Source organism: Chaetodon auriga, chromosome 3 (genome assembly GCF_051107435.1).
Source record: "Chaetodon auriga isolate fChaAug3 chromosome 3, fChaAug3.hap1, whole genome shotgun sequence".
Classification (NCBI taxonomy): Eukaryota; Metazoa; Chordata; class Actinopteri; order Chaetodontiformes; family Chaetodontidae; genus Chaetodon; species Chaetodon auriga.
This window is the reverse complement of record NC_135076.1, coordinates 20680501-20705573: the sequence shown is the minus strand read 5'-3', so window position 1 is coordinate 20705573 and position 25073 is coordinate 20680501. Positions and strand designations below refer to the sequence as shown.

Here is a 25073-nt window from a genome sequence, read left to right as displayed (position 1 = left end):
GTTTTTGTCACTCTCTGCTGTGAATCTTTGATTACTCTAATTAAAACCCACTTTTAGCGTTTAATTAAAAAGAAATCACAACCAAAAGGAGCCGAGCGTGTGAAGGGGCAGGACTTGAGATGTTTTCCTTTGGTTTGAAATGAGAAAAAAGAAAGGAAGAGGATTCAAAGTCAGAATGATTAATACACCGATTTGTATTAATCAGCAGCCATTTTGAGAATTGATTAATAGCTTATGCCATTTTTTTGAAGTAAGAGTTCTGTGGTTTCTCAATTGTGAAGATTATCTTTGTCTTGTCTTGAACTTTTAGACATAAAGATGGAAATATTTTACTAATTTCAGATAATTACGGACCAAACAATTAATCAATAATCTTTAGCATCTTCATATCAAAATAATCAAAGCTTTAAAATAGATTTAAAAAACTGTTTTCCCTCAGTTGTTAATCAAAAAATTTTATTATTCTTTTAATTTAATCCTAAATTCTGGTATTTTTATGCTCCGTCTGTCAAGTAAAGTGTTGCCTTCAGGCACTTTTCAGCACATGATTTAAGAACTGCATTTGGACGAGTTCATAGATCTAACAGGAAGCAAAGCTCAGGAATCACCACTTAGTGCTGTGCTTCACTGTGTTTGATGAAGAGTTTTCCTCCCTGTAAATGTTCCTCTCTAAGATATGCAGCACAATGTTACTTTCATTTTGGATGAACTAAAACAGCCTCGCCACTCACTCATGCATCACAAAGCCTCCAGAAAGCGAAGGACGGCTACTTGACCCGTGGAGGCCCTCGACTCGGATACGCCATTGTTACCATTGTCCCTGCTGCCGCCATGCCAACTCAGAGCCAAACCTTTGCGACTTGCTCGTTGACAAGAGGTCTTGATCTTTGACCACATGCTTCAAAACTCCCGCCCCGCTGAGTAATCCAAAGGATTTAAGGTCTTAACACCACCCAGAGTATCCAGAGGTGACAAGTATCATATGAGCTTGTTGGAACAGCGACCGAATGTGTTTTTGGTAACGTTTCTTCATTTCGGGGGAAGTAAATGTGTTATTTGGCACAGCAACTTCCTACAATAAACACAAAATATAATGGAGAAGGGTAGAGAGGAGAGGTTCTCCCCCTCAGTGTGCTTGTTTTCTTCTTTTGTTTTTGGTTTGCACTTCAAAATTAGAGAACGTCTTGTTTCCTGCGCAAGTACATTGAGTTCAGATTCCTCGTATGTGCATACGCTCTTGGCCAATAAAGCCGATTCTGATTCTGATAAAAGATTGGGGGCTCTATGAATATACAGCCTATATATTTGAAAGGAAGGGAGAGCACTCAAAGAAAAAACCCAAAACTAATCAAAGAACTCTCTCTGAATACAATGTCCAAGATTAATCATACGAAGAGGGAAAATTAAAACCAGCTTCAGAATCTCAAACGTGGAAAAATGGTCAGATGAATAAAGACCACGTGGATTAATGGTGACATGTGGTCTTGCCTGAAAATCTAAAACATGGTCTTGATAATTGCAAATGGATCAAGGAAACTGGACTGGAAAAGGGGTAGTTACACCCATGGGTGTGTGTGTTTCACCCCTCCCTCACACTCCACTTTCCTCTCAAATCAAACCTCTCTTATTACATTATTACATATAATTTATGATTCATATGTCACTGCTTCTATGATTCATTTCTCACTTTTTAAGACCAATGTGGGGAAAGGAAATCTCACGACGGACACAAATATGAGTGAAAACAACCATTGAAATCTCGCTAATTTTACTTCATGTAATCAATTAAGCCGCTGTGTCAGATGCTGTGCAGGAGCCAGCTCCTGTTTCTCCTCTCGGATCAGAGCAAAGGAGCAGACAAAACCAAACTTACCCTGCGGAAAGACACTACGTAGAACGTGTCGCCGCGACGATTGATCTCGTCAAAGAAGTCGCTGTAGGTGTGATGAGGGGCGTAGTACACCTGCAGCTCACTGCCGGGGTTCCTGTTGATGAAGAGAAACAGGGTGGTGGACAGAGGTGAGGAAAACTGAAAAACAAAACTGTAACTGATGATATTACGAAGACGGGACGTGCACAGTCTTTGAGGGCATCTTAGTCACCTAAAGCCTTTTTCTTTTTCTTGTTGTATTGAAATGGGTATCATATTTTTGAATACTTGAATCATATCATTACATTGGTTCCAGGTGCTTCAATAAGAGAGTTCACTGGTTTTCCTTGTTTCACACGAGAGTCTGATTCTCTTTGGTCTGTTATGTAAGGGCATTTTCACAATATTCTGTTTTGTAAAAAAAACTTATCAAGCAGATAATCGTCAGATTGACTGATGAAATGCTGATTGGTTGCAGCTCTGTAGTCTTCTTCCCTGCTTTCATAACTGCTTTAACACACAGGGGAGGCTAAAAGCTTCGGCAGACTCTTTTGCTGAGGCCAGGTCTGCTCTGATTGGTTGTAAAGATAATGTACACAGCAGGTCGGTCACAGACATGAGGATTAAAACCAAAATAGAAACTTTTATGGAGGGCAATCCCTCTGCGACCTGGCTCAAAATGTTTTTCTTTCATATTTTCGCTCTGGCCAATCAGTGGCCCTGCAGAGGTTAACTGCTCAAACTGATTTTTCCTCTTTTGTCCTGCAGATTTGGACGTTTCATAGCCTTCGTAGACTTACAAATGGGGGGGAAAAAACTGTAGGTGGCCAAAAAAACGATTCACTCCATCTGTCTGATCTGAAGCACACGGGGCAGCAGAAAAGGACCGCCAAACCTCCGCAGCAGTGTACAAGGTCCATGATTTAAAATCACTGCATCATAAATCGGTCAGACAGAGAAATCTGAACAGGGGGAAACGCCCACGATGTGGAAACAGAAAGACAAATGTTATTTCCCTTTACAGTTCCATTTAAAGACCCACTTTGGCCAAATACAACTTTAAAACAATCAAACATACACGTTTGTTATGTCTCCAGTCTCTTTACATAACCTCTCTGTGTGGATCCTGCTGACCATAAACACTCCGGTCTCTATCTCTCAACAGACTACAGCTCATGGTTTTAGTTTACAACAAAGCGTTGGTTTGCCACACAGGCAGTCGTACACAAGCGCCGCGTATTTGTCCTGAAATCTGTCAAAAAGTGCTCAGTGCAGCTTTAAAATCAAACGGGACAAACCGCTATAAGAAACAACCCTGAAAATGCGAAAGTGAATCTGACACAAATGCACTGCGACAGGCCTTTACTCACTTTTCCTCAGTGGTGTCTGTGTACTGGACGGTCACAATCTGGGCACCCTCAGCCTCTTTATTCTCTGTTTTCTGTTGGGGGGAAAAAAAGAGAGAATTAGCTTTAATCTCTTTCTATTCACTTCAACTAACCATTAGAGAGAGCAGGATCAACTCTTGGCAACGCCGTCCCACACATAAATACAGGCTCCCATTCAAAACATTATAATAGAGCATTTTCCAGATATCAGCACACACACACATTCCGGTCCCACTGTAAGGAAAAGAGATAAAGACTTATGTGTGTCTGTAGAGCTAAAACCGCTCGATGCAGGTGAGATATAAACACATCTACATTTCTATTCCTGGTGAAACGAAGAACGGGCAGCTCCTCGTGGACGAGGCTTTGTGTGACAGATTTTGAAAAAATGATGGAAAAAAGGAGCAGGGGGCACTAATCCTACAGCTCCCCTCTAAGTGTTGTGTTTACTTTCTCAGGGCTGCCGGATTAAACTCAGCCCAATAAAGAGAAACGAGAGGCAGAAAAAGGGGAAGGTGTGAGGGGAGGTGAAACAGTGGTGAAAGAGAGGGTTTGCTTTGCCAAAAAAAAAAACTTTAAACTGAAAGCAAAGGCTTAAAATACAAGTTTAGTTTGTGAGTTTGACTGCAAACACTGAAGATGAGGCACATTTCTGCCCATCAGATGTGTTTTCCCCTTTTCTGAAACATGCTGCTGTGACTCACCAGAATGGTCCTGGTGGGTTTGTGATTGCTGTTACTCGAGCGCCTGGATTTGATCTGCTGCACTTCATGACGGTGGACCCAACCCCTCAGCTCATGGGCCAACCTGTCAATCAAAGGACATTAGGCTATTTCGGCAGGCTCTGCAAGATGCTGTGCTCTTATGTGAAAGGAGAAAAAGCAGGTGGTATGTTAAATAGCTTACTCGAAGCACTTGGTCCTGTTTATAGGAGGCTGGCAGGGAGGAGGTCTGAGGAAGACGGGATCCTTCACCACCATCAGGGCCTTATCCTCAGAGCTACAGCACAGAGGAAGAAGCAGACACGGGGAAAAGCGAGTTTACAAGGCTGTTCAAATCCATGTCAGAATTTCATAATAAAAAAATCTGTTAAAAATATTTTCCACATGTTGGGAATATGCTTTGAATGCAAACCGAGAGCCAACGTGGCTGCTTGCCCTATGACGGAGGTGAAACACCCAGAGTGGACTGAGTGAAGCAAAATGGCACCAAATAAAGAAACCAGCGTGGCTTCAATGAGGCGACACTTACATCCCTGTTGAGTTTCACCGCTTACTAATGAGCTGTATTGATTCAAATTCTTGAAATGTGACTTGTGCAGCGGTGGCAGAGCTTCAGTTGAATGGAGAAGCAAAAATGCTGAGAGGGGAAGAGCGACACGTCCACATGCTGCTTTAAATCCAGCGCAGAACTGTCAAACATGCTACAGAGAACTGAGCATCGCCGCTCTGCAGGCCAAACCCTGTTTCCTCCTCATATGTTACCTTGACTTTACCGACTGTCAGACCTCAGTGAATGACTGATTATGTTGCTTGAGGTGATGATGTAGACTGTCCACAGGCAGCGCCCACCTGCAGGGGGCTTTTTACCAAAACGTCTGCCACCAACGTAATACTTCCCCTGGGCCTCCGTGATCAGAACCGACGCGTCGACCACGCCGTCTCTAAACACTCTGGAAATGGTTCGTCGAGACGACGTGTCAGACTGCGGAGGCCTGATCATAACTCTAACTGAGGGGCCCGTATTAACCTTCCCGCACACACGCCTTCCTGTTCAGTGGGACCCCAAGATTAGGTTGCATATCTCCCCAGTCATCCTCCCCTCTGCTGCGTTTGGTGCTGTCACCCCTTTTGTAAAGGCTAATATGTTCCTTCCTGCCCGGTTAAATGCTGGTGGGGAAACCTGATACTACAGCTGAATGGTTTGCATTAACATGTAACATACCAGATGCAGAGATCTGACAAAACACAGGCTGGCAATGCCATGCAGACATCAGATGCTCTGACCACCTTGCAAAACATCATTTTCAGGACACGGGGGTGCAGGTAATGTACCAAACAAGAATGTTATTTATGCAATTTACGAATGAGACTGCTGGGCCTCTACTGCACTTACAGAAAGAAAGAAAAATACATAACCTTTTAGAAAAATAAACCTTTACTGGCAATATAAAACTGGATGTCAAACAAGGCCTGACCCCAATTTCCCACCTTGTTACTCAAAGCACAACTGCTGGCCAACCAGCCAGGGGCCTGCAGGCATTTGAAAGGCAGACGTTTGGACAGAGTTGGTAACCGGCAGGCGCACATGTTTACACGTGCTGTAATGAGCTGCACCAGGCACAGGTGCATCCTGGTCCTCTGACATGGTGTTGTGTTGTGAAAGGTGTATGTGTGTGTGTGTGTGTGTGTGTGCGTGAAGGGGGGGGGCAGGGGGGCGATCTCATTACCTGTCTGCAATCTGAGAGGGGGCACCGCCAAGGGGATCGAGGTCTATCACGACATCACTTTCTGCCTTTGAGGAGGAACCCAACAGGTGTCTGCCGCTGTGCTGCGTGGAGTAAACGTCATGTTTGGAGCCTCCCTGAAACAGACTGGTGAAGCACAAGACAGGTGAGGTGAGGAAGCGAGGCAGCTGAGGGAACATCAGCGCGCTTGGGATGCAGGAAACGAATCGAGAAGAAGAACTGGGTACTGAAAAGACTGCTGAATTCCATGTAGCCCACATCCTGTGCACAGAATCTGAACTCTGATCTTGCTGCAAAGTCCAAAGCACACTGGGGCACACACACAAGTGAAAATACACACAGTCTCTTTCAGCGGTATTACTACACTGGGTGGCATTTTCATTTCAAAGGGATCTGACCTCAAAAGCGGACATATTTCACATTCCAAAGGAGAGCCCTGACACAAAACACACAGACGCGAGCACAGGTACAGACACACAGAGACCTCAGCCCCTGTGAATACCACTCGAGTCGGCAAAAGCAAACTCATTCGCGGGTCCTAGGAAACGTTTTCATGTTTAAGCTCCAGAGAAGGAGTGAAAGAGCACATTCCCAGCACAGGGCGCACGCAGACTTTCAAAGCCAACGAGTGCAACAAGCAGACGCTCGCATCCTTGTGGAGAAAACGATTCCCCGGAGAAAACAAACATTTTCAGAACATGAGAACAGAATTCATCATTACACGAATTTGTCGAATTACACAACCTTCCCATCTGCTAAGCTGGGTGGAATCGGCACGCTTTCCCCAGTGCACTTTTATATAACTCTTCTTCATTTGTCACCGTTGTTAATATTACAAGCAGAGATAAGAAAAACTGCTATAAACAAATGTTTTATACGTCTTCTGTAGCCTGAAATGATTTTCTTTTTACATTTGCAAGTGGTAAATGTTTACTTTCCTCCCAGCCCATCAGGGTGTCTTGAGGCTTATTCACCCATTAGTCACAAAGCTCTATAAACTCTGGCAACAACGCAGAGGAATGGAACATACACACAAGAGCCGCTTGGCAGGGATGAGCTATTAGTCGTCGGTTTCTTTACCAGTAAGACTTGAACAGTATGGGCATTACTGGACCACATTATTTGGATTGTACCACGAGATGATCACACACAGGTGATTTTGCTTAAAGCTTTAAAGGGAAACCACTGTCAACTCATGTGATATACAACATTATAAAGTCTAAATCACTTGAAAAATTGTGAGATGATAGTTTTCTACTTGGCAGCTGTAGTATTTTGGCTCATGTGTTAATTAACTTTGTCATATGAAATATGGGTGAAGGAGGTTTGCGTGAACATGCTGCTTCAATGGGAAACGCTCTGCACTGTTTTCAATAAACGTTTTTACGTAATGGCTTACATGAGAGGCGTAATTCCCACAATGAGTCATGGGGCTTCCCATTTGTTTTCCTTCAGGAATCAAACTCTGGTGCAGTGACACCAGTGATCTTCCTGCATCTTCAGCTACAGCGTGTATCTGCCATCATCGGCGTTCTTTTGCCTTTTAATACTGAATCAAACTGTTGTGTGGACGCTTAAAGACGCAGAGAGGGATTCATGGTCAGGTGTTACGTGTCATACACTCACCTCATTGGCCCAATGTTAAGCACAAGGAACACCAACACCACCATGAGACACACAGCTCTCCTCTTGGGGGCCTTTGCATTTAGTACTCTGTGCTGTAGGACGAGAAAGACATCGTATTGAAGTACAAACTACGAATCACAGATGTGAATCATGGGGTACGAATCAAAGACCTTTTCTTTCTCTGCACAAGTGTAAGCTGCGTGGAACAATTAGCGGCGCTGTGGCTTTAGCCTCTCACCTCACTCAGCAGGCCCTCCAGCTGTCTCTTGAGGTTACCATTCTCACACTTGAGCGCCTCGTTCTCAGACAACGCCATTTTCAGGCGAGCTTCCAGCGAGAGCAGATACTCCTTCTTCTTCTTCCGGGACAGGGACGCCGACTCACGGTTCTTTATCATGCGCTGCTGCCTCTGGGACATCTTCGACTGGAGCGAGGGGGCGACAGAGACAGAAACAGAGACATAAGCATGACATTTTGGCACAGGTCATCACTCACGTCAAGTCATGCATTCCATCACACGTGGATGTGTCCCCTCGACACCTATCCAAACAGGAAAGTGGGGCAGTTATTGTGAGAGTGCAATGAAACGCTTCCCTGAGCCACCTGTTGGGTTGTAGATCATAGCTTTCTCTCACTACTGTGACATCATGTTTATCTATGTTCTCATGAGCATTTGGGTAAAAATGGCTGTTCGTTCATGTGAGGTTTAGTATGCCTTTTCTAACCCTAACCACCCAAACAAATGGTTCTGAAGGTAAAAACTGATATACACACATTTAGGCATTCATGTACTGGTACACTGAACAACACAGAGGAACTCCTTACAAAAGGGAATTTGAATAGGGGGGACGCTGGCATGAGATAAAGAGAAACCATCAGTGACAAGATGAAAGAAGGGCGAAAGAAAAACGCAGACATAAAAGCCAGGGTCGACTTTGTTATTCTCACCGGGAGAACACCGCGACCGCTGATGCTCCAGTTTACTACGGTGGAAGAATAATAAGTAAACATGTTCAAGATGCTTCACAAGGTTAACGACAGCTCTGCAACAAATCACGGCTTTGACGTGGCCCCAGAGAGCCCTAAAGTGCACACGATCGAGCTTCTGCTTGAAAATATTTACACTGACATCCTCTGAGAGGTCCAGAGGTCGCTTGCGATGCCTCTATTCTATATGTGAAGGAAGGTGTGTTTACAGAGTGTGTCTCGCACTGAGAAATGGGTTCATGTCTGTAGCACATAAACAAAGAGGTGCTATAGGTGTTATAGGTCTGGATGTCTAAAAAAAAAGTTTAGCTATAGTCAGTCTGAATTGCTGTAATCGGTTAACAAATAGACAATATTCAGCATTTTTCCATTTAGATTTTGTTTTGTTTATTCAAGGCTTTATTAAGACCGTCCAATCCTCTGAAAAGGCGAGCAAAAACAAAACATGTGAAAATAAAAATGTAACAATAAACAGACGAGTGAATAAATAAACAAGTAAGAATAGTTTTACAGCTTGTTTCCCGTAAGGACGACCAATGGGATTCCTTCCATTCAAGGTCAGTGACGTGAGAAATGAAATCAAAGCATTGTACGCAAACCCAAGTAGCGCATATCTTAATGTGACCTATCGCAAATTAACGCGACCCGTGGCTGTGGTGATCATCCAAACACCTTCATCGACCATCCAGTCCCCAGCTACCCCTCTACTGCCCTTCTCCAAACACAAACACCAGGGTAAGCCTCTAAGATCCTGGACCTAATAGCCCCTCTGGTGATTAAGTTATTTGGATCCCTGTATTTGTGTTCTGTCTCCTGAGAAACCCCTCTGTCTCCCAGCACAGATCTGGGAGCTGTGCCACTAGCCCGAGCCTGGGAACGCTGCAAGTAAGCAGTTACCAGGGAGTGGAGAGCAGGGGGAACTTCACATCGCCAATGAAATGAGGCTGAGAAGGAGAATGTGGGGCAGGGGGCAACAAAAAGTGGTGGCAGAGTCTCAATTAACCTCACTTTGAATGGAAACATGGCCGCTGGTTCGATTCAAGTGCTGATGGGAAAAGTCAAGGAGGAAAAAACCTGCCAATGTGCCCATGAGCAAGCTGCCCCTGCAGAGCTGCACAGCGGCCCCCTGCATGCTGCTGAAAGGGAGGATTTCTCCTCAACAATGGATGAATGCAGCTGAAGAGTGAACAAACAAGAGCTGACGATCCAACAGGCCCCAGCATGCCCGACCGCCACGCTGCTCTTCCAGTTCAGCACCTAAAGGGTTACTCCAGGAGGAAGCGTGAGGTGAACCGTTAACCTGTACGAATGGGAGGGGAGTTTAACAAGTTTGGGTGAAAACATGTCCTGATTTTACTGTAGGTCATAAACACCTATGACTGCGCACGCGTTCCACAGGTGAACTAACTGTCGACCTGTGATGCTGAATTCTTTGCACTTCATGTTTTAGGTGCTTAACTCTCCATTCTCACTGCAGCGAGTGCGGGGGGTTAAACACATGGGCGCAGAGCAAAAGCAGTGAAGGTTTGTTTCGGTTGGTTTTTCAGGGGTTCAGAATTCAGCAGGTTTCATCTGTAATGAAACAAAGGAGTTTTGTTTGATGTATTCGCAGTAGTTTTCCTGCTGCATAAAAACAACCAGATGTGGTGACAAAAACGTGAGCTCAAAGTCCAGGCAATGAAATGTTCAACAGATTTTCAACACATTAGATGGCCGATTTTTCAAATTAAGAGTCTCGTATTAAACAAGACACAATATCGTTACACCCCGAGTGTCCGTGATGGCCTTCTCCCTGTATGAGCCTTGAAAAATGAGACAAAACAGTGAGTCAGCGGAGAAGAATCTTAAACAATCTGCTGTCACGTCACGAGCTGAGATGGTTTTAATCAAACTCTCTTGTAGCTATCCAGGAATTTTCTCAAGGTGATTTTTCTTAAACTCAACTCTTTGCAGACAGAACACTCGAGGAAGAATAAGACAGACACGGAAGCATCATCTTCAGTGTTGGAGGGACGGCACGCCCTCCCACTCTGCATCATGCCATGCTCTCCTGTGGTCCCCTCCTCTAAATCCTCCGATGTTACTCATGGGAGGATTTGATGAGGCCTGCAATTCCAGGCTGGCCTCACACACACTCACACAGAGCTAAATCCCCGGTTGTGTAGGAGCTCATTACATTACAGTGACCCAATCCCTGATGGCTGTTTACAGCTGTCGCAAACGCTTCACCCTGCACAACACCTGTCTGAAGCATGTAATCGTTAGCAGCCGTTTAACACCCGGGCTCATATATGTTAACTATAGCTCAAAATCCCGTACTGTCCGCAAGACGAACAGTGTCACACACTGACATACAGTAGATACGACACGCAGTCACACCTGGCACTGGCATGCCATTTTTAACAGGCATTCTACACAACCCCCAGCCCAGCACCCTGCTGCAGAGAGACCACAGTGAGGTTATAAAGTGAGCACAGCTGCAGCAGGTCCGAACTCACACAGCATGACGCGGCTCAAGAGCTTCTCGGTGGGCCACGGAAACAACAAGTCCGCTTAAAGCGAGGCTGTGTAACTTTTGCAAGGAGAAATAGCACATTCTTCTAACTTGTTTCTGCATTCAGCAAAACTTAGTCTCACTTTAAATCATGCAGTAGCTGATTTGACAAAAATTCGGCAATATAAGTAAATTGTTCCGACCTTCACTAAAAAATCTTAAAAAAAAAAAAAAACTTTCACTATTCTCTCTTCAGAAATTAATGGAGGTCTCAGCTCCAAAAATCGAGTTTTATTTTCTCCCTTACAATTAACGTGTTCAGTCCCTCCCCCTTAATCACCTACTCTAAACTTTATTGACTCGGTTAGCTTTACAAATGGCTGAGAGGCGTGTTTGTTCTGGCCACCGGGGTTTGGAATTCCTCGACATTGTTCTCGAGGTCTGGCACAAAAACTGCTTCTCCAGACTCGATTATGCCCATGATAATTGGACAAGTTCCTCTCAGGCCCTTTCTGGGGCCGACTATTTTCACAGCCAGAGGTCAGCCATTACCATTCAAAAAACAACAAGCACTTGTGAAATTTCAGTTGAGGTTGATCATTAAAAAAGCCTGATGGAAAACATCATTAATGTCAGAACACATCAAGCAGATGGGTAAAATAGAACATTGTGACATTAGCTCATGACTAATGTTTTTGCATCCGCGGGTCATGCCTCAGGGTCACACAGTGATTATTCCTATAAGATGATAATAGCTGAAAATTGGATCCATTTCCTGTGGTCGTCCAAGTGTCACCGCAGAAATGGCTGCAGATCTTTTGGGGATGTCACACACATGTGACACATATGGTTCTCCCTGATTGAAAAAGCTACCCTTTTGAAGAATAGTGCATTTTTGCAAATTCACTGCCACGTCAGAGCTGGGAAAACACTGTCAATGTGGAAGTCCTGCTCTCAGGCTCTGAGAACATGTTTCCCAGCTCACTAAGAGCAAGTTATCAGGAACTGTCGTGCTGGGGGCCAAAGCCTGAAACAACACTGAAGCTGCTGAAAGCCATGGCATCTTTTTGACTTCAGCTTGACAACAGAGACTAGCAGAAACAGCATTTTCAGCTCATTCAAGCAACAAAGAGAAGAGAATCAGAAACACGGGCCAACAAACCAGCCCCAGGTCTTTAAAAGAACATCACTCTTCCACTCAAAATAAGACCAGTGTGCACAAAATATGGGGAGGTTTTATTGACAGACCACAAGCTTGTACCAGAAACAAAACATACTGTAATTGAATTTTCTTTTTTAACTTTTAAACCTCTGGAACAGTCCCTGCTGCACTAATAGTACCTTGCAAGACTCCCTGAAAGCTCTGTACTGTCCTGTGCTGTCATTACACAGTGAGTGTGTGTTCACTTTGGATGTTGGTGTGTGTGTGTGTCTCCTGTTCACTGCAGCTGTCCTGACATCACCTCTGAATGCAACACAGAAGGACCCACCCTATGTCATCCACATGGTGAGTGATGTCCTTCTCTCACACCACTCAAACTGTCTGAACTATGATTACATAACGTACATCTTTCCAATAAAACCCCACAGGTACAAACAAAGCAGAGGCCAAAAATGATCATCTGTGGATTGTTTGTGGCTGAATGAAAACCAGCGAGGTTCATGGGCTATTGTTCTGACGACGATCAACAAATGAATGAGTCATTTCATTACATTTTTAGTACAAATCTACCAAAAGCACCTAAGTAACAAATAAAACAGGCCACAGAAAACATCCATTTGTGTAGTTAACACATGACATCACCTAATCTGAGCTCAACTGTTTTTCTTACTGTTACAATGAGGAAGCATTTTTCCATGACAATGTAAAAAACATTAAATTTGATAGCATACAGAAATGCTGCCAGGAGAAGTGACTGACGCGGTCCATGCGGTGTAATAACTTTTCCTTCGGTGTGGAAAAAAAAAACACTGACTCTCATAAATTAAAAAAAATGTATAAACTTTTTACTTCAACACTTTATTTTCACGTTTTATGCAGAAATTAAGGTTAATGGTTTGTGAAATTAAAATAAATACTAAAAATAGGGTAAGATGAGAGTGTTTATGTTGGACAGGATCCAGTCTAAGCATGACCATGGCACCCACACTATAGTTACCTCATGGGCAAGTGCATGTACGGCCCACTCGTAAGCATGCAGCTGCATGCATGTGCACACAGGCAAGTCCTCGCATGTCCACACACACCAACACACGTCTTGAAGGAACCATTTAGTCCTATGAAGACGCCTTGTCTAATAAATTGTTTGGGCACAGTCTTAGTTAGGCAGAAAATTACAGAGTATGGCCTTAAGAGGAGCTTATGAGCAAAAATTTCTACAGATGAGACAGAGAAAAACAGAAGGAGAGAGATGCTCCTCCAACAAGAGCAAACGAATGACGGTGGTGTTAACAACACTCACGTGTGTGCAGACAAAGTGTTTGTCAAGGATGTCAGTGATGCTGTGTTTGACGTTTTGTTTGCACAATCAGATGCCCGTTTAGAGCTGTGCAGTTTGGAGACATGACACTACTAAACTTCACGTACGCACTTCTATTTACGGACTTGATTTCTGTGTAAACAACCTCACTTCTGTTAAAGTGTAACCAGAGGAAAAACAGATGGAGTCCCCTCCGTGTTAATATCTCAGCACAGCTCAACAACCAAAGGCAGGAAGGCGTGTGATAAAGAGCGTGGACGGGACTCACATCATCGTCTGACGAAGGGCTTCGAAGGGAGACAGAGACCACCGGAGGAGCGGCGACGTGGACCGGCCTGTCCTGTCTGAGCGTTGGCATGGCGACCACATTGCCGGTGACGGCCTGCGGAGCCTGGATCTGCAGCACCTGGCTTGGCTGAGACAGCACTATAGGATGTCCTGAGAAAGAGACGCAACACATAGACATACTCAAATTACAGGTCTCAGCTATACTGTAATCATACTTTTACTGTATGATTAACGTTGATTAACGCTGACTGTGATTATGTGTATCAGTCAGTTTGTTCTCCTCCTTCTGTTTATGTTCTCATCCCACATTTGTCCTCAGATCAAAACTAAACTATTCAAGCTAATATTCTAGAAAAGCTGGAAGCCACATCAGTCTGCTGTTGAAAGAGCTTCCTGTTGCAGATGGTACAGTTCAGCTCCTTGAACGCCCCCTCACCTCTGGTGACCTACATTAACCCCTGTCTTTAACGGGAAGATGTTTAACCATCCCCACGTGTGGTCTTAAACTTCCACATTCCAAACCGAGAGGTGTCTTCGTTTTATGTACATGAACACACATAAACATGCGTGTGTGGACACGTTCAAAATGGATTATGGCCTGACAGAAAGAAACTAGAGAAAACCTCAACAAACACAATATTGTCTGTGTTAATGAATGTCCTGTTCATGTATGAGCCTCCCAGTGCGTCGCCCATGCTTCCCAGTGAGACCGTGCCAGGAGCCAGTCCTCATACCGACCCAGCAGCCTTCACCTCCAACACCAAACAACCTGTCAGTGCTAATCGCGTAGAAGTGTTAGTCACCGCTGCTAATGAATGTGTGTGGTGCCAACGCTGTGTCTTGTTCCCAAGCTCACCATCTGTAAGAAGAATTCATGAGGATGAAAGTCAAAAGAAATTAAAAGCCTTAGAAGCACCTGTCAGCCTGTTTGTTCTTAAATACATGACTGCCCCGGTCAGACTCTATAAAATGTGCACTCATTAGTAAATATCTCCAATGTCTTTCTTCCATTACCCTGATGCACACGGCTTACTCAGCTACGAATGTTGTAAGATTAAACCAGAGAGACTCAACACTGAGCAGACTTGACTTGACTTTCATCTGGGGTCTTAAACTTGGATCTCTTGGCCCCAGCAATCTGCCATCTTGGCTAATACCAGGCAAAAAGGAGAGCCAAGCACAAATTCAGTTTACAGAGGTCAGATACTCCACCCACAAGAGTCCAGAGGAATGACATAAGTATTTACATTGGCCTAGGTGCCGCTGATGTAACACACAGAGATCATCAAATTTGTACATGAGGCAGGCTAAACCACAAAACAACACAAGACAGACTTTAATGCACAGAACACACAAAGTCACACAGCATCCCATAACTAGTCTTTGGTTTACACGTGGGTTATAAAACACACTTTCTTGATTGTATGCTCATGATAACTGATTCCCAGTGTTGTTTTGTCTCAAATGCAGCCCATATTTGGAAATATTTTCGATGCAAAATGGAAACATCTAACATCTTACTGTCCGATGTGCTTATCGATGTTTGACAATGAAGCAAAGTAGGACAGCGAGAAGGATCACAGCTGAGCAAAAACTAGGTTAAAGCACCATCTGCTGGCCATGACACGACAATGACATTATTGTCTAAGCAAGAACTGCAACCATATTCATCAGAAATGTCAAACATCACTAATATCATGTCATCTGTGAATTAAAACGAATGACCAAATACTCTGAGTAAAGAACAACACACTGCTTGCTAAAATATTTAGCGCAGTGCACTGATGCAATGCAGTGTGGTGTGAGGTGATGTGTCTGAATGCGATGCAGTGTGAGCTCTGACCTGGAGGGGGCGCTGGTTGGATGTTGACCGGAGCTGGTTTGACCACAGGCAGCACAGTGGCCTGCAGCGGCTGGAGGATGATTGTCTTGGCCTGCAGGGGAGCTGCTGCAGGAGCCAAGGGCACAGCTGTAATCAGCGGTCTGGGCTGGATGGAAACCTTCGGGCCTATCTGAATCGGCCTCTTGATTGGCTGAGCTTGTTTGGCTGGCGCGTGTGTGCGTGTGTCAGGGGACGGGGTGGAAGGAGTGAGATAAGAAAACAGGATTTATGTAAATACATGGAAAGCTCAGGTGAGAACATTTACAGTCAGGGTATTTTTTAAGAAGCTTTTTTCTTCAGATCTTTTCTAATGGCAGACTCTTTGCTTGGTTGATCAAATCCCAGAATTCTGCAAACCCAGAGTGCGGTGCAGAATTTCCCCTGGTTTTTGACAAAGCAGACAAATATAGATGACAGCTGAACGAGCAGACGTGCAGCGGTGGAGGCCTCCTCACCTCTTGTGGTCTGGTTGGTCCTCTTTGGAGCCTTCTTAGCAAGGGTAGACATTACGGAAAAGCCACTGGACTCGGAGCTGACTGAAACAGGGGAGAGCTGCGACTGTGGAGACAGGGCCTCATCCTGGATGGGCAGGAAGACAAAACCTGTATCTACTAGACAGCTGGCCTTGTTTTTCTAGACATCAACAGTTAACAGAAGCACGGCTGTAGTTCAGTTACTACTAAAATAACATCTGACATACAGTAAATGTTGACTTCTGCTGCTCAATATTGACTCAGTCCATTATTCTGCTGCAGTTGTAGCTGAGTTGAGCTGTAGTTGAGCCATCAATAATCTTCACATGAAAGTAGAGAACACTGAGTAAAGTAGGATTGTTGTTCTGATTAGCACAGGTGAGAATGTCAATTCTTCCTGAAGCTAATCATAATCTATGTAGTAGGTTAGAGTATGAACAGTTCTTGCTGTGCGTTGAGACACGTCAGATGAAATATGGATCCAGTGTCCTTGTCATTATGCAAAAGACTCTTGCAGACAAACGTGACCTTGGATTCAGTCAGGGTGGTTCAGTTAGCAGACAAATGTGTCCAGACGGGCGCTGTGGCCAGACAAAGACGTAACCCTTGTCCTTGTTTTGACACACTGCGAAAACATCTGCCTGCTAAATTATGCTAATGTGGCTGAAGTTGTCAGCACCTTTTATTTAACGAGGGGGCGGGGCACAGCTCAGAGTGGCAGCAAATTATTAGTGTGACAAGGTGTTTAAGGCTTTTGTTAATAAGTGTCTCAAGTGTGCATGTGTGTGCCGGTATCCAAAAGCAAAGAGCAGCTGTCAGTGTTTGGACGCCATCTGGATGAAAACTGGGCAAAAGGGGCACATATGCAAATACACCCAACCGATCACAATGGTCAAATTTGCATTGGAAATACAAGTCAAATAGCAAAAACTGAGAAGGACAAAGAGTTGAAAACAGCGACTTACCTGAAGGTAGTATGGAGACAGGGCTTCCACAGAGGAAGGAGAGGGGACAGAACTCAGAGTGTGGGCAGGTGACAGAGAGTCCACGCTCACCTCACCATCTGGACATGCAAGGACAAAGACACAGAAGAATGTTATATATGTGCTGTGGGCTCATCAGCAGCAGACGGATGTGGTTTACTGTCCCTGTTTTCTCACTTATGAACTCAACACTAACACACTTTCTACAGTATATCCTTCATCACTGAGCATAAACCACCATAAATGGACATCTAATTAACAAGCTACACCTGCTGTCTTCCCAAAATCAATCACAAAGCAGCCATCGGAACATTTAAGTGTAATATTTGATCACAATCTCCCTCATTTTTCAAGAAATATAGCACCACTAGTACACATTCCCAGATATGAACATGTGTTGCTGTACCTGTGCAGGTGCTGCTTGTGTCCACAGCATTCCACGGCGGTATGTCGATATCAAAGTCCAGGTCTGGACCCTCACTGGCCTGAAAAACCAAACACACACCTTTTAAACAACGAACCTCATCAGAATGCAGATTGGAAACAAAGACAATGTCTGACCAACAGTCTGTGCAGGTAATTATAATTTTTTTTTCTGAGCTGTGCATTTTTGTAAACTTGTTATGTCACACACAACAGGCAGAAAACTTCAAAGGGTTCAGGAAGCAGTCAATAAAACTCTTGTAATAATTCCTGTTATGGCCGACAGTATAGCTGACACCTACACAGTGCACGTGGGGGGCTGCTGTTCCTGTGTCACATGTCCTTAGATCACATACTGTGCTACCATGTTAGCTAACGATGCATCTGATCTGCAGCTCTGCATTTCATCTAAGACTTCCCGTTTCAGTCGATAATTTTCATTTGCATATGGAGAGAATGAGTAACTCACATAGCCAGCGTTCTCCAGGGCCTCAAGCAGCTCATCTGCATCTCCCAGGTTGTCCAGCTCATCAAACAGGCTGATATCTGTGAAGCAACGAGGATACAGCACACAACAGCAAATCAGATGACCTTAGGTTAAGCAAAAGATGAATCGAGCATTTGACAATCAAAATAACACATGGAAAAACCGAAAGAACTTGTGAAATGTTCCACATTACTTCAATGCATCCCCCTGCAGAAAGTGTAAGCCGTCATGCTTTGATAGGATTTTATCTTAGATATGAACTGGAAATGAGAAAAGCTATTGTAAATTCATTTATTGTAACAGATACTTGTGCAGCTGTAGGCAGTTTCTCTATGAATATGAAGTGTACTTGGAGAACTGTATTACTTCTGTGATTGATGAATGTACCAATAGACTGATTAATTGATCAATATCTGTCATAAAAGAACATACACGCGAAACACATTTGTCCAAATATAAATAATATACACTATCTAATTACATAACATCGGAAACGTAAACACAAACATATTCTTTCCGCATAGTGTATATATGATCCATGCATTCACGTAATATATGTGTGTGTGTGTGTGTGTGTGTGTGTGTGTGTGTGTGTGTTAGACAGGTGCTCTGTGTAGAATGGCTCATGTGTCCATTCACACTGCTGCCTATTTACATCCAGGTTACATCATCACATCATCTAAAGCTAGCTAATGCTAACTGCATTAGCTTGAAACGTATGGAAACACAAGTTCAACGCCGACCTTAGAAATGTGTAAGCTACGAGTGTTTTTGAAACGACAACATTGTCACCAATGGTTTCCTATGGACACTTTCAGCAGTTATATCTTTACCTCAACAAGTAGCTAACTGTTAGCTACGCTCGTTTCTATGTGTACGACAGTTTAGAAGTGTAGTGAAGCGGTGCTTACCCCACTCTCCTCCCTGGTCGATGGAGATGATACCTATCTCACTGTCCATCGCAGGATGTTGTCGATTATTCTCGAAGTCTAACATTAAGTTGGATGACATCATCTTTTGAATTCATTCATAGATTGTCTCAGACAAACAACCGGCGATCAAGCTATGTCTCATAGTACTCTTCATCTTGCTTCTGTTTGGCAGTAACTTCCCGTTTGACGCTTAGATACACGTCTGACTTTCTCGTAAATCTACGGGAGCCGCCGAGGGACCAATGTGTGAGACAGCAAACGCAGGGACGCTTAGTTTAGGCTGGTGCTGCCTTCAAAGGCCACAAGGCGGCAGGATAGTACTGCAGCCTTTAAAGCATGGGGAGAAAATGTTGTTTGTGTGCTCCATGAAGTTGTCCTCTGTTGAAAGGGTTTGTAATGACGTGGGAATTGCTTGAATTATGCTGAATAATGTACATTGGTTTAATATTTTAAAAGCGTAATTCCCACACTTTGGAAATATTGACAGCCCAAAACTTTTCTGAATCTGAATCAGCTTTATTGGCCGAGCCACGAGAAAGTACAAGGAATTTGATTATGATGTTAAGTTGCTTACAATGTACTATTGAGTAAATGGACATACAGCTAAAAACAAGGACAACAAAGCTGAACAAAGATAGGAAAATATAACCAGAGAACTAAAATGTACATACAAGTACGAAAACATAGATCTATATGTATATAATAATGTATAAAAAGCAACAATGTCCAACAACGTATAATGTCTATATTGAAGTCAAACTGTTACTGTTGATGTAAACTGTAAATAAGAACAGCCTACAATTGGTTGAGGATGCAGAGAGCAAAGAGTGCTGGAACAGATATTGAGGGATTAATATAATAGGTTACTTTATGTAAAGGTGGATGGTTATGTACAGCATATGTACGTATATGTGTCTATATAATGTATATAAAGCATGCTTAGTTTTATATTTAACAGTGATAATGATATGTACACATTAAAACTATTAAATAATTTGTAGATACTATGGATGTGTCAGTGTTATTTTGAATATCTTGTTGATTTTAGAGATCCAGACTAAATCTCCAAATTCAGATCATCTTGCTAAAGAACAATTGTCGTTAACTATAAGTCTATGTCTAGTCAAGGTATCTCACACATTACTGTGGACTTAAGTCCAAGTGAGAATGAGGGGCAGCATTATCATACATGTGTAGACCTGAGAGAAAACAGGGAACAGTACCTGGCAGTCCCCCATGTTCTTGAAATTTAGTCAAATTAATAAGTGGACCTTGATTTGGGATTGTTTCCACAAACTATTTCCAAGATCAAGAATGAACTTTGGTGCCAGCACAGATGAGAAAGCCTAAAAAAGTACTGGGGGTGAAATCATAACAACTACTGAGCTCACCTGTCAACAGTTCCATGTCCGTGACAACTTGGCATCCACTGATGAAGACCGTGATCAAAAACTCTGGAAAAACAAAATAAATGGACATTGATTTGGGATTATTCTGTCAAAATTCAAACATATCTTTGAGACAAACATGTCTTGGCCATCCCAAGGCACACAATACACAAGAGACACAACAGTCATTCACTATACAGCCTTCCTTGTAATACAGCACAATGTTTCAATTCTTCTCCTTCATCCAGTTAGTACAAAGTCAGGACGAAACAAAGCTCTCCACTGGAGTGTACTTGTAGAGATTTCAACCCCCATTTGAAGGGCTTCATCATTTCTTGTTGCTGGTTTGAGGGTCCAGGTATTTAAACCTCTTTGGGCCATTCATACCCTGATGTGACGTGTCATCAGGCCACATGGCAGTCATGTGAGTCAGCAGAGTCACATAAATGAGGGTGAATTGACATTAAACCGCCTGGGAAGAGATGCAATGATGACATTAAGTGTCTAAATGTGCCTAAATGTTGACCACCTGTTCAGAAGGCACCAAACTGAATGACCTCTAAATGTGACCTATCACTGCCAAATGAATCAGTTTCTTTGTGGGTGTAAAAAGCCTTTTTCTAAGACAAATACATAAACTTCTACATACAATATTTCTGATGAAGCCTTCTTAATGAAGTAGTTTTGTCAGATGAATAGACTGGTTGCTTGGTAGTTTGACTGTCTGCTGTCCTTTCAGTACCACAGTTGTGCTGACATGTCAATTCTAGTGTGAATTGTTCTTTAGTGTCACAACATGGAGTGAAAGCATCTTGCTTTAAACCCCTTTAGGCCTGTGTGGAGCCTGGTTGAGGATGAAGCCACAGTTAAAGTTATCCACCATAACCCTGGTTCTATGACTAAGTAAGTGGATAAAATGTGTTAATATAGCACTATAACAACGCTTTACAAAAACAGAAAAAAAGAAAGACATGGAACAATAATACATGAACATAAATCTGAAAATTATTATGTCCGGAAAATAGATTGAAAATGCATGTGAAAACAGTTATATAGTGTCTGCATGTAGTTTGAAAAACACAGCTGTTTATCAGGCTAGGAAGTTCTATTTAAAGACACTACAGAACTGCATTATGGGAAGTGTAGGATCCAAGTTTTCTATGTAAAACTCAGGATATCAGTGCTATAAATTCTTTATAAAGTGCAATATTAAGTTGCGGGAGGCTCCTTTAAATTCAGGCAAAACAGGTTGTAAAAACAATCTTTCAGTTTCATGTAGCTCTGAGTGCCTGTGCTCATGGAACAAAATGCATTTTGAACAGTGACACATATCGATCCTGCATGCAGTGTCCACATGGAAAATACAGACATCACATATTACACTTTTGGACAAAAGCTATGTCATCGTTGTGTGGCATCCAGTCCAATCGACCTGTACACAGGTCTCTGATCAGAAACACGTTAGCTCAGCAACAGAGTAAACCGTGTTTTATGGGGTGCATTCTGAGACTCTGTGATTGTTTTAAATGGCACAGGCACAGTGGTAAGTGACATTGTGTGCTAAAAAATCATTAATCCCCCATGGCCATTTCAGGTCATTGTGAGATTAACCTAAGGTGGTCTGCTTGATTCCCTGTTGGATTGGGTCAGCTCCATTTTGAAAGAGCAGGCCCCCGGTCTGTCTTAACTTATTACAGCAAGGTAAAGTCTAACGTGGAGGTCAACCATCTGCCTGGAGTCTGTGCTCCACCTATACCATAAAACCTAATTAACTAATGTAAGTAATCTTATTTCATGAATCACTCCAATGTATTGTTTACAGGCTATGTATTGCTAACGTGTTGAAATCAAAGGTGGCCTTATACTTCAACGGCTAAGTGTAAAACAAAGATCTTAAAAATATGAGCCATGTGTCGGCCTTTATCACATGTCCTGATTGTAATGATAATGCAGGCGCGTGTGATTGGAGTGGTGTGATAATGGCATGGTCTGTGGACAGTTCAGGGCTCATCATATTGATTGTGTGTAAAGCCCCTCAGACCCAGACATGGACAGCAGATTATCAGGTTAACCTGATGATGTTGGCAGACCGGTTTAACAGGACATTTGCATAAGATGGAGTCAGGTTTTTGGCACATTTCTGTTGCTGTTGTCTGAAGTATGACATCCATGGTGATGGTTTGTTAAAGTATTTTCAAAAGATCAGACCTTTTAGATCAGAATTTTGATCAATTCCTCATTCGTTTCACCCTGGAATAAAAAGCCGGGAGTAGTGAAGCAGACTTAATATAAATAACAAATTGTATTATTGTGATACTTTTAAATGAATACCTCAAGATTCATAATATTACAGTTTTTTTGGATGATTATTTGAGCTTTAAGGTGGTATTTATATGAAAGTGTGGAAAAGATGACAATCACGGAGAGGAGTCTATTTTATAAACAATTCAAAGCGCTGTACTATTTAACAGATTTAAGATTATCGTTATACAACCAAATCCCTGGCAATATAACATCCTGTTATTTCAATACATCGCCTATAGCTCGACATACCCACAAGATGTTTGTTCAGTAATCAGTCATCATCACACAGAACAAAGCAATTTGAAACCAATTTGAGCATTTAAACAGTTTGAGCAGCTATGTTGTCTGCCTCTAGTTATCTGTAGTCATGATGGCTGAAGATGATAAAACCTGCACAACAGAGATGAGACCAGATAAAAAAAGCATATTGTTCTCCGCTAGAATCCAATTATCATATACAGAATCTGCTTTTGCTCATGAATTGTGCCACTACAAGCTGACAGTTAAGGTCACGGCTGCTGCAAGACAACTGGTTTGCAGGATATGGAGCAGAACTGCCTGCAAAGGCTTTAAAACTTCATTTTCAACAAAGCTAACGAGCAACAGTCACATCATAGCAGATGACACTAAATTCACTGATGGACAAACTGTCATAAAACAGTCATGCATCATGTTAATGACCGTTCCTGTCATTTTGGTTTTATTTGTGAGAATATTTATTGCATTTTGTGTGTCTGTAACAGATTCTTGGCCTCTTCAGAGGGAACATTTTAATCTCAGTGGGTTATTGTACGTAAATAAAATGAAGACATCAAACCAAGACACTGCTGTCATGGACAATGTGGACCAAAGACAAAACACCCCATGGTGCCGATCACACAATGTAAACCTAATTAGGCGTAAAAGAAGAGAAACAAAAGACAAATAGTGTTATTTATGTGACACAAGACTTTTAATTAGTATTTACCACCAAACAAATTCATGTAAATTTAACAGAGGCCTTTTAATGTGTCAGTTTAAGACACTTCAGCAGACCAACAGCCTGTTTTCAATCATTCCTTTCATATCTACAAGCTTTTTCTGCAGAGGAACTGAGACAGAGTTCATCTATCACTGCAGATGTTGAAATAACGTCTGGTTTTATTTTTGTGCAACTGCAATTATGCGTTGGTGTTTTCAAGAAATAGTCAAAATAGCTGCAGTGACTGATTTCCTCCTATGAAGCCACACAAGGCAGAAGAATTTGTTGGTCAACCACCAACCCACCAGTGAAAAGGAACGAGAGAGGTGGAGGACGAGCTCCTTATAAGCAAAGAGAAACCCCTTTGCAAAAGGGAGTTGGAGCTACATTTCGTCTTTTGTGTCCCAGATTGATGACCTATGAGATGGATGATGTTCTGTAGTGCTGTGTGGCATTGTCTTATCCTGGCCGACACAAAGAGGGAGAACACTTATCATCTCAGGCTTATGTATGGAGCAGGGGGCAGGGGTTGTCAGAATGGTGAAGGGGGTCCGGGAGGTGGGGGGTGGTGGGGTCCCTCCGATAAAGCGTGATGGAGATGGGCTAATGACAGCGGAGGCAGATGGAGAGAGCTATCTCCCATGACGACGCAGCCAGAACCTCCACCCCGAAGCCAGAGAAGGACGGATACAGAAAGGGAAGGAGGGAAAGAGAGGAAGGGGCCAACAAGAGAGAGAAAATGAAGCAAGATTTTGTGTGTGTGTGTGTGTTTGGATGCATGTGTGCTTCAACCCATGCATTCATGTGTTTGCGCTCTTTGCATGTGAAGTGCTCTTCTAAGGTGACCTTAAACAGACTCAGGCTCGTGTTGGCCTTTTAGCAGCACTGTGACTTACTAGCAGGTGGCCCAGGTTTGTTGAGTTTGGTTTAGGATCAGGCTTCAGGACATTGTTTGGTGGGAACAGTGGCAGTGAATACAAAGGGATTAGTGCAAAGGGTTGCTTCATTGACTCTGAGTTTCTATGTGTGTGTAGGGGAAGGGGCATCTGGAGTTGATGGACGGATTGGATAGCCAGCAAAATAAAGCATTTTGCTCTGATTAAGCAAAAACAAAAGAAAACAAATGTAAAAATACCAAAACAAAATGACAGAATAAAAATAAGTACAAAAGTGATATTTGGTTTTATTTTCTGAGAGCAGTTAAAAAACACACAAACAAATAAATAAACAAACATACTGTTAAAATCTAGGTTTTTAAAATAGCCACCATTCACCAAAAGGGAAAAAACACACGTCCCCCCCGAGTTCCCACGTTCCTCTCCTTATGCACTGGAAAGGGAAAAAAGCCCCACTGAAATCATCTCAATGCCTTGAACCATGTGCCACCATTAGGAACACACAAAGAGAGATCTGACAAATGGCCATTTTAATGTCCCTCTTTGACTTTAATGAATTTATACGTTATCTGGCCCTAATGGAGGCTGCGGTGGAGGGGCTGGCGCGAGGCCATAACAAATGAAAAGCTCTGATTAGCGCAGAATGAGCTCAGAAAAAATGCCATTCATCTTGGTTAGCATCCTCCTGTGCTCCTTTATGGCTCGCTGTTACAAGGACGCTGGAGCCGGGGGTGCTCGTCCCAT

The 25073-nt window shown here is 43.0% G+C and overlaps 1 protein-coding gene across 1 annotated transcript in view; it reads right to left on the bottom strand.

The window, feature by feature from the left end:
• Positions 1-18984, bottom strand: part of atf6 (activating transcription factor 6) — a 30017-nt gene extending 11033 nt beyond the window's left edge. Inside the window, exons 1-14 of the mRNA XM_076726305.1 lie at positions 18760-18984; positions 17831-17907; positions 17345-17423; positions 16921-17018; positions 15938-16061; positions 15444-15647; positions 13581-13750; positions 7590-7775; positions 7352-7443; positions 5708-5851; positions 4165-4257; positions 3963-4065; positions 3241-3311; positions 1874-1985 (exon numbers count right to left, since the gene is read on the bottom strand). Of these exons, the coding sequence (XP_076582420.1) occupies positions 1874-1985; positions 3241-3311; positions 3963-4065; positions 4165-4257; positions 5708-5851; positions 7352-7443; positions 7590-7775; positions 13581-13750; positions 15444-15647; positions 15938-16061; positions 16921-17018; positions 17345-17423; positions 17831-17907; positions 18760-18862 (1656 nt within the window). The 5' untranslated portion in view covers positions 18863-18984. The remainder of the gene's footprint in view (positions 1-1873; positions 1986-3240; positions 3312-3962; positions 4066-4164; positions 4258-5707; positions 5852-7351; positions 7444-7589; positions 7776-13580; positions 13751-15443; positions 15648-15937; positions 16062-16920; positions 17019-17344; positions 17424-17830; positions 17908-18759) is intronic.
• Positions 18985-25073: the final 6089 nt, after the last annotated feature.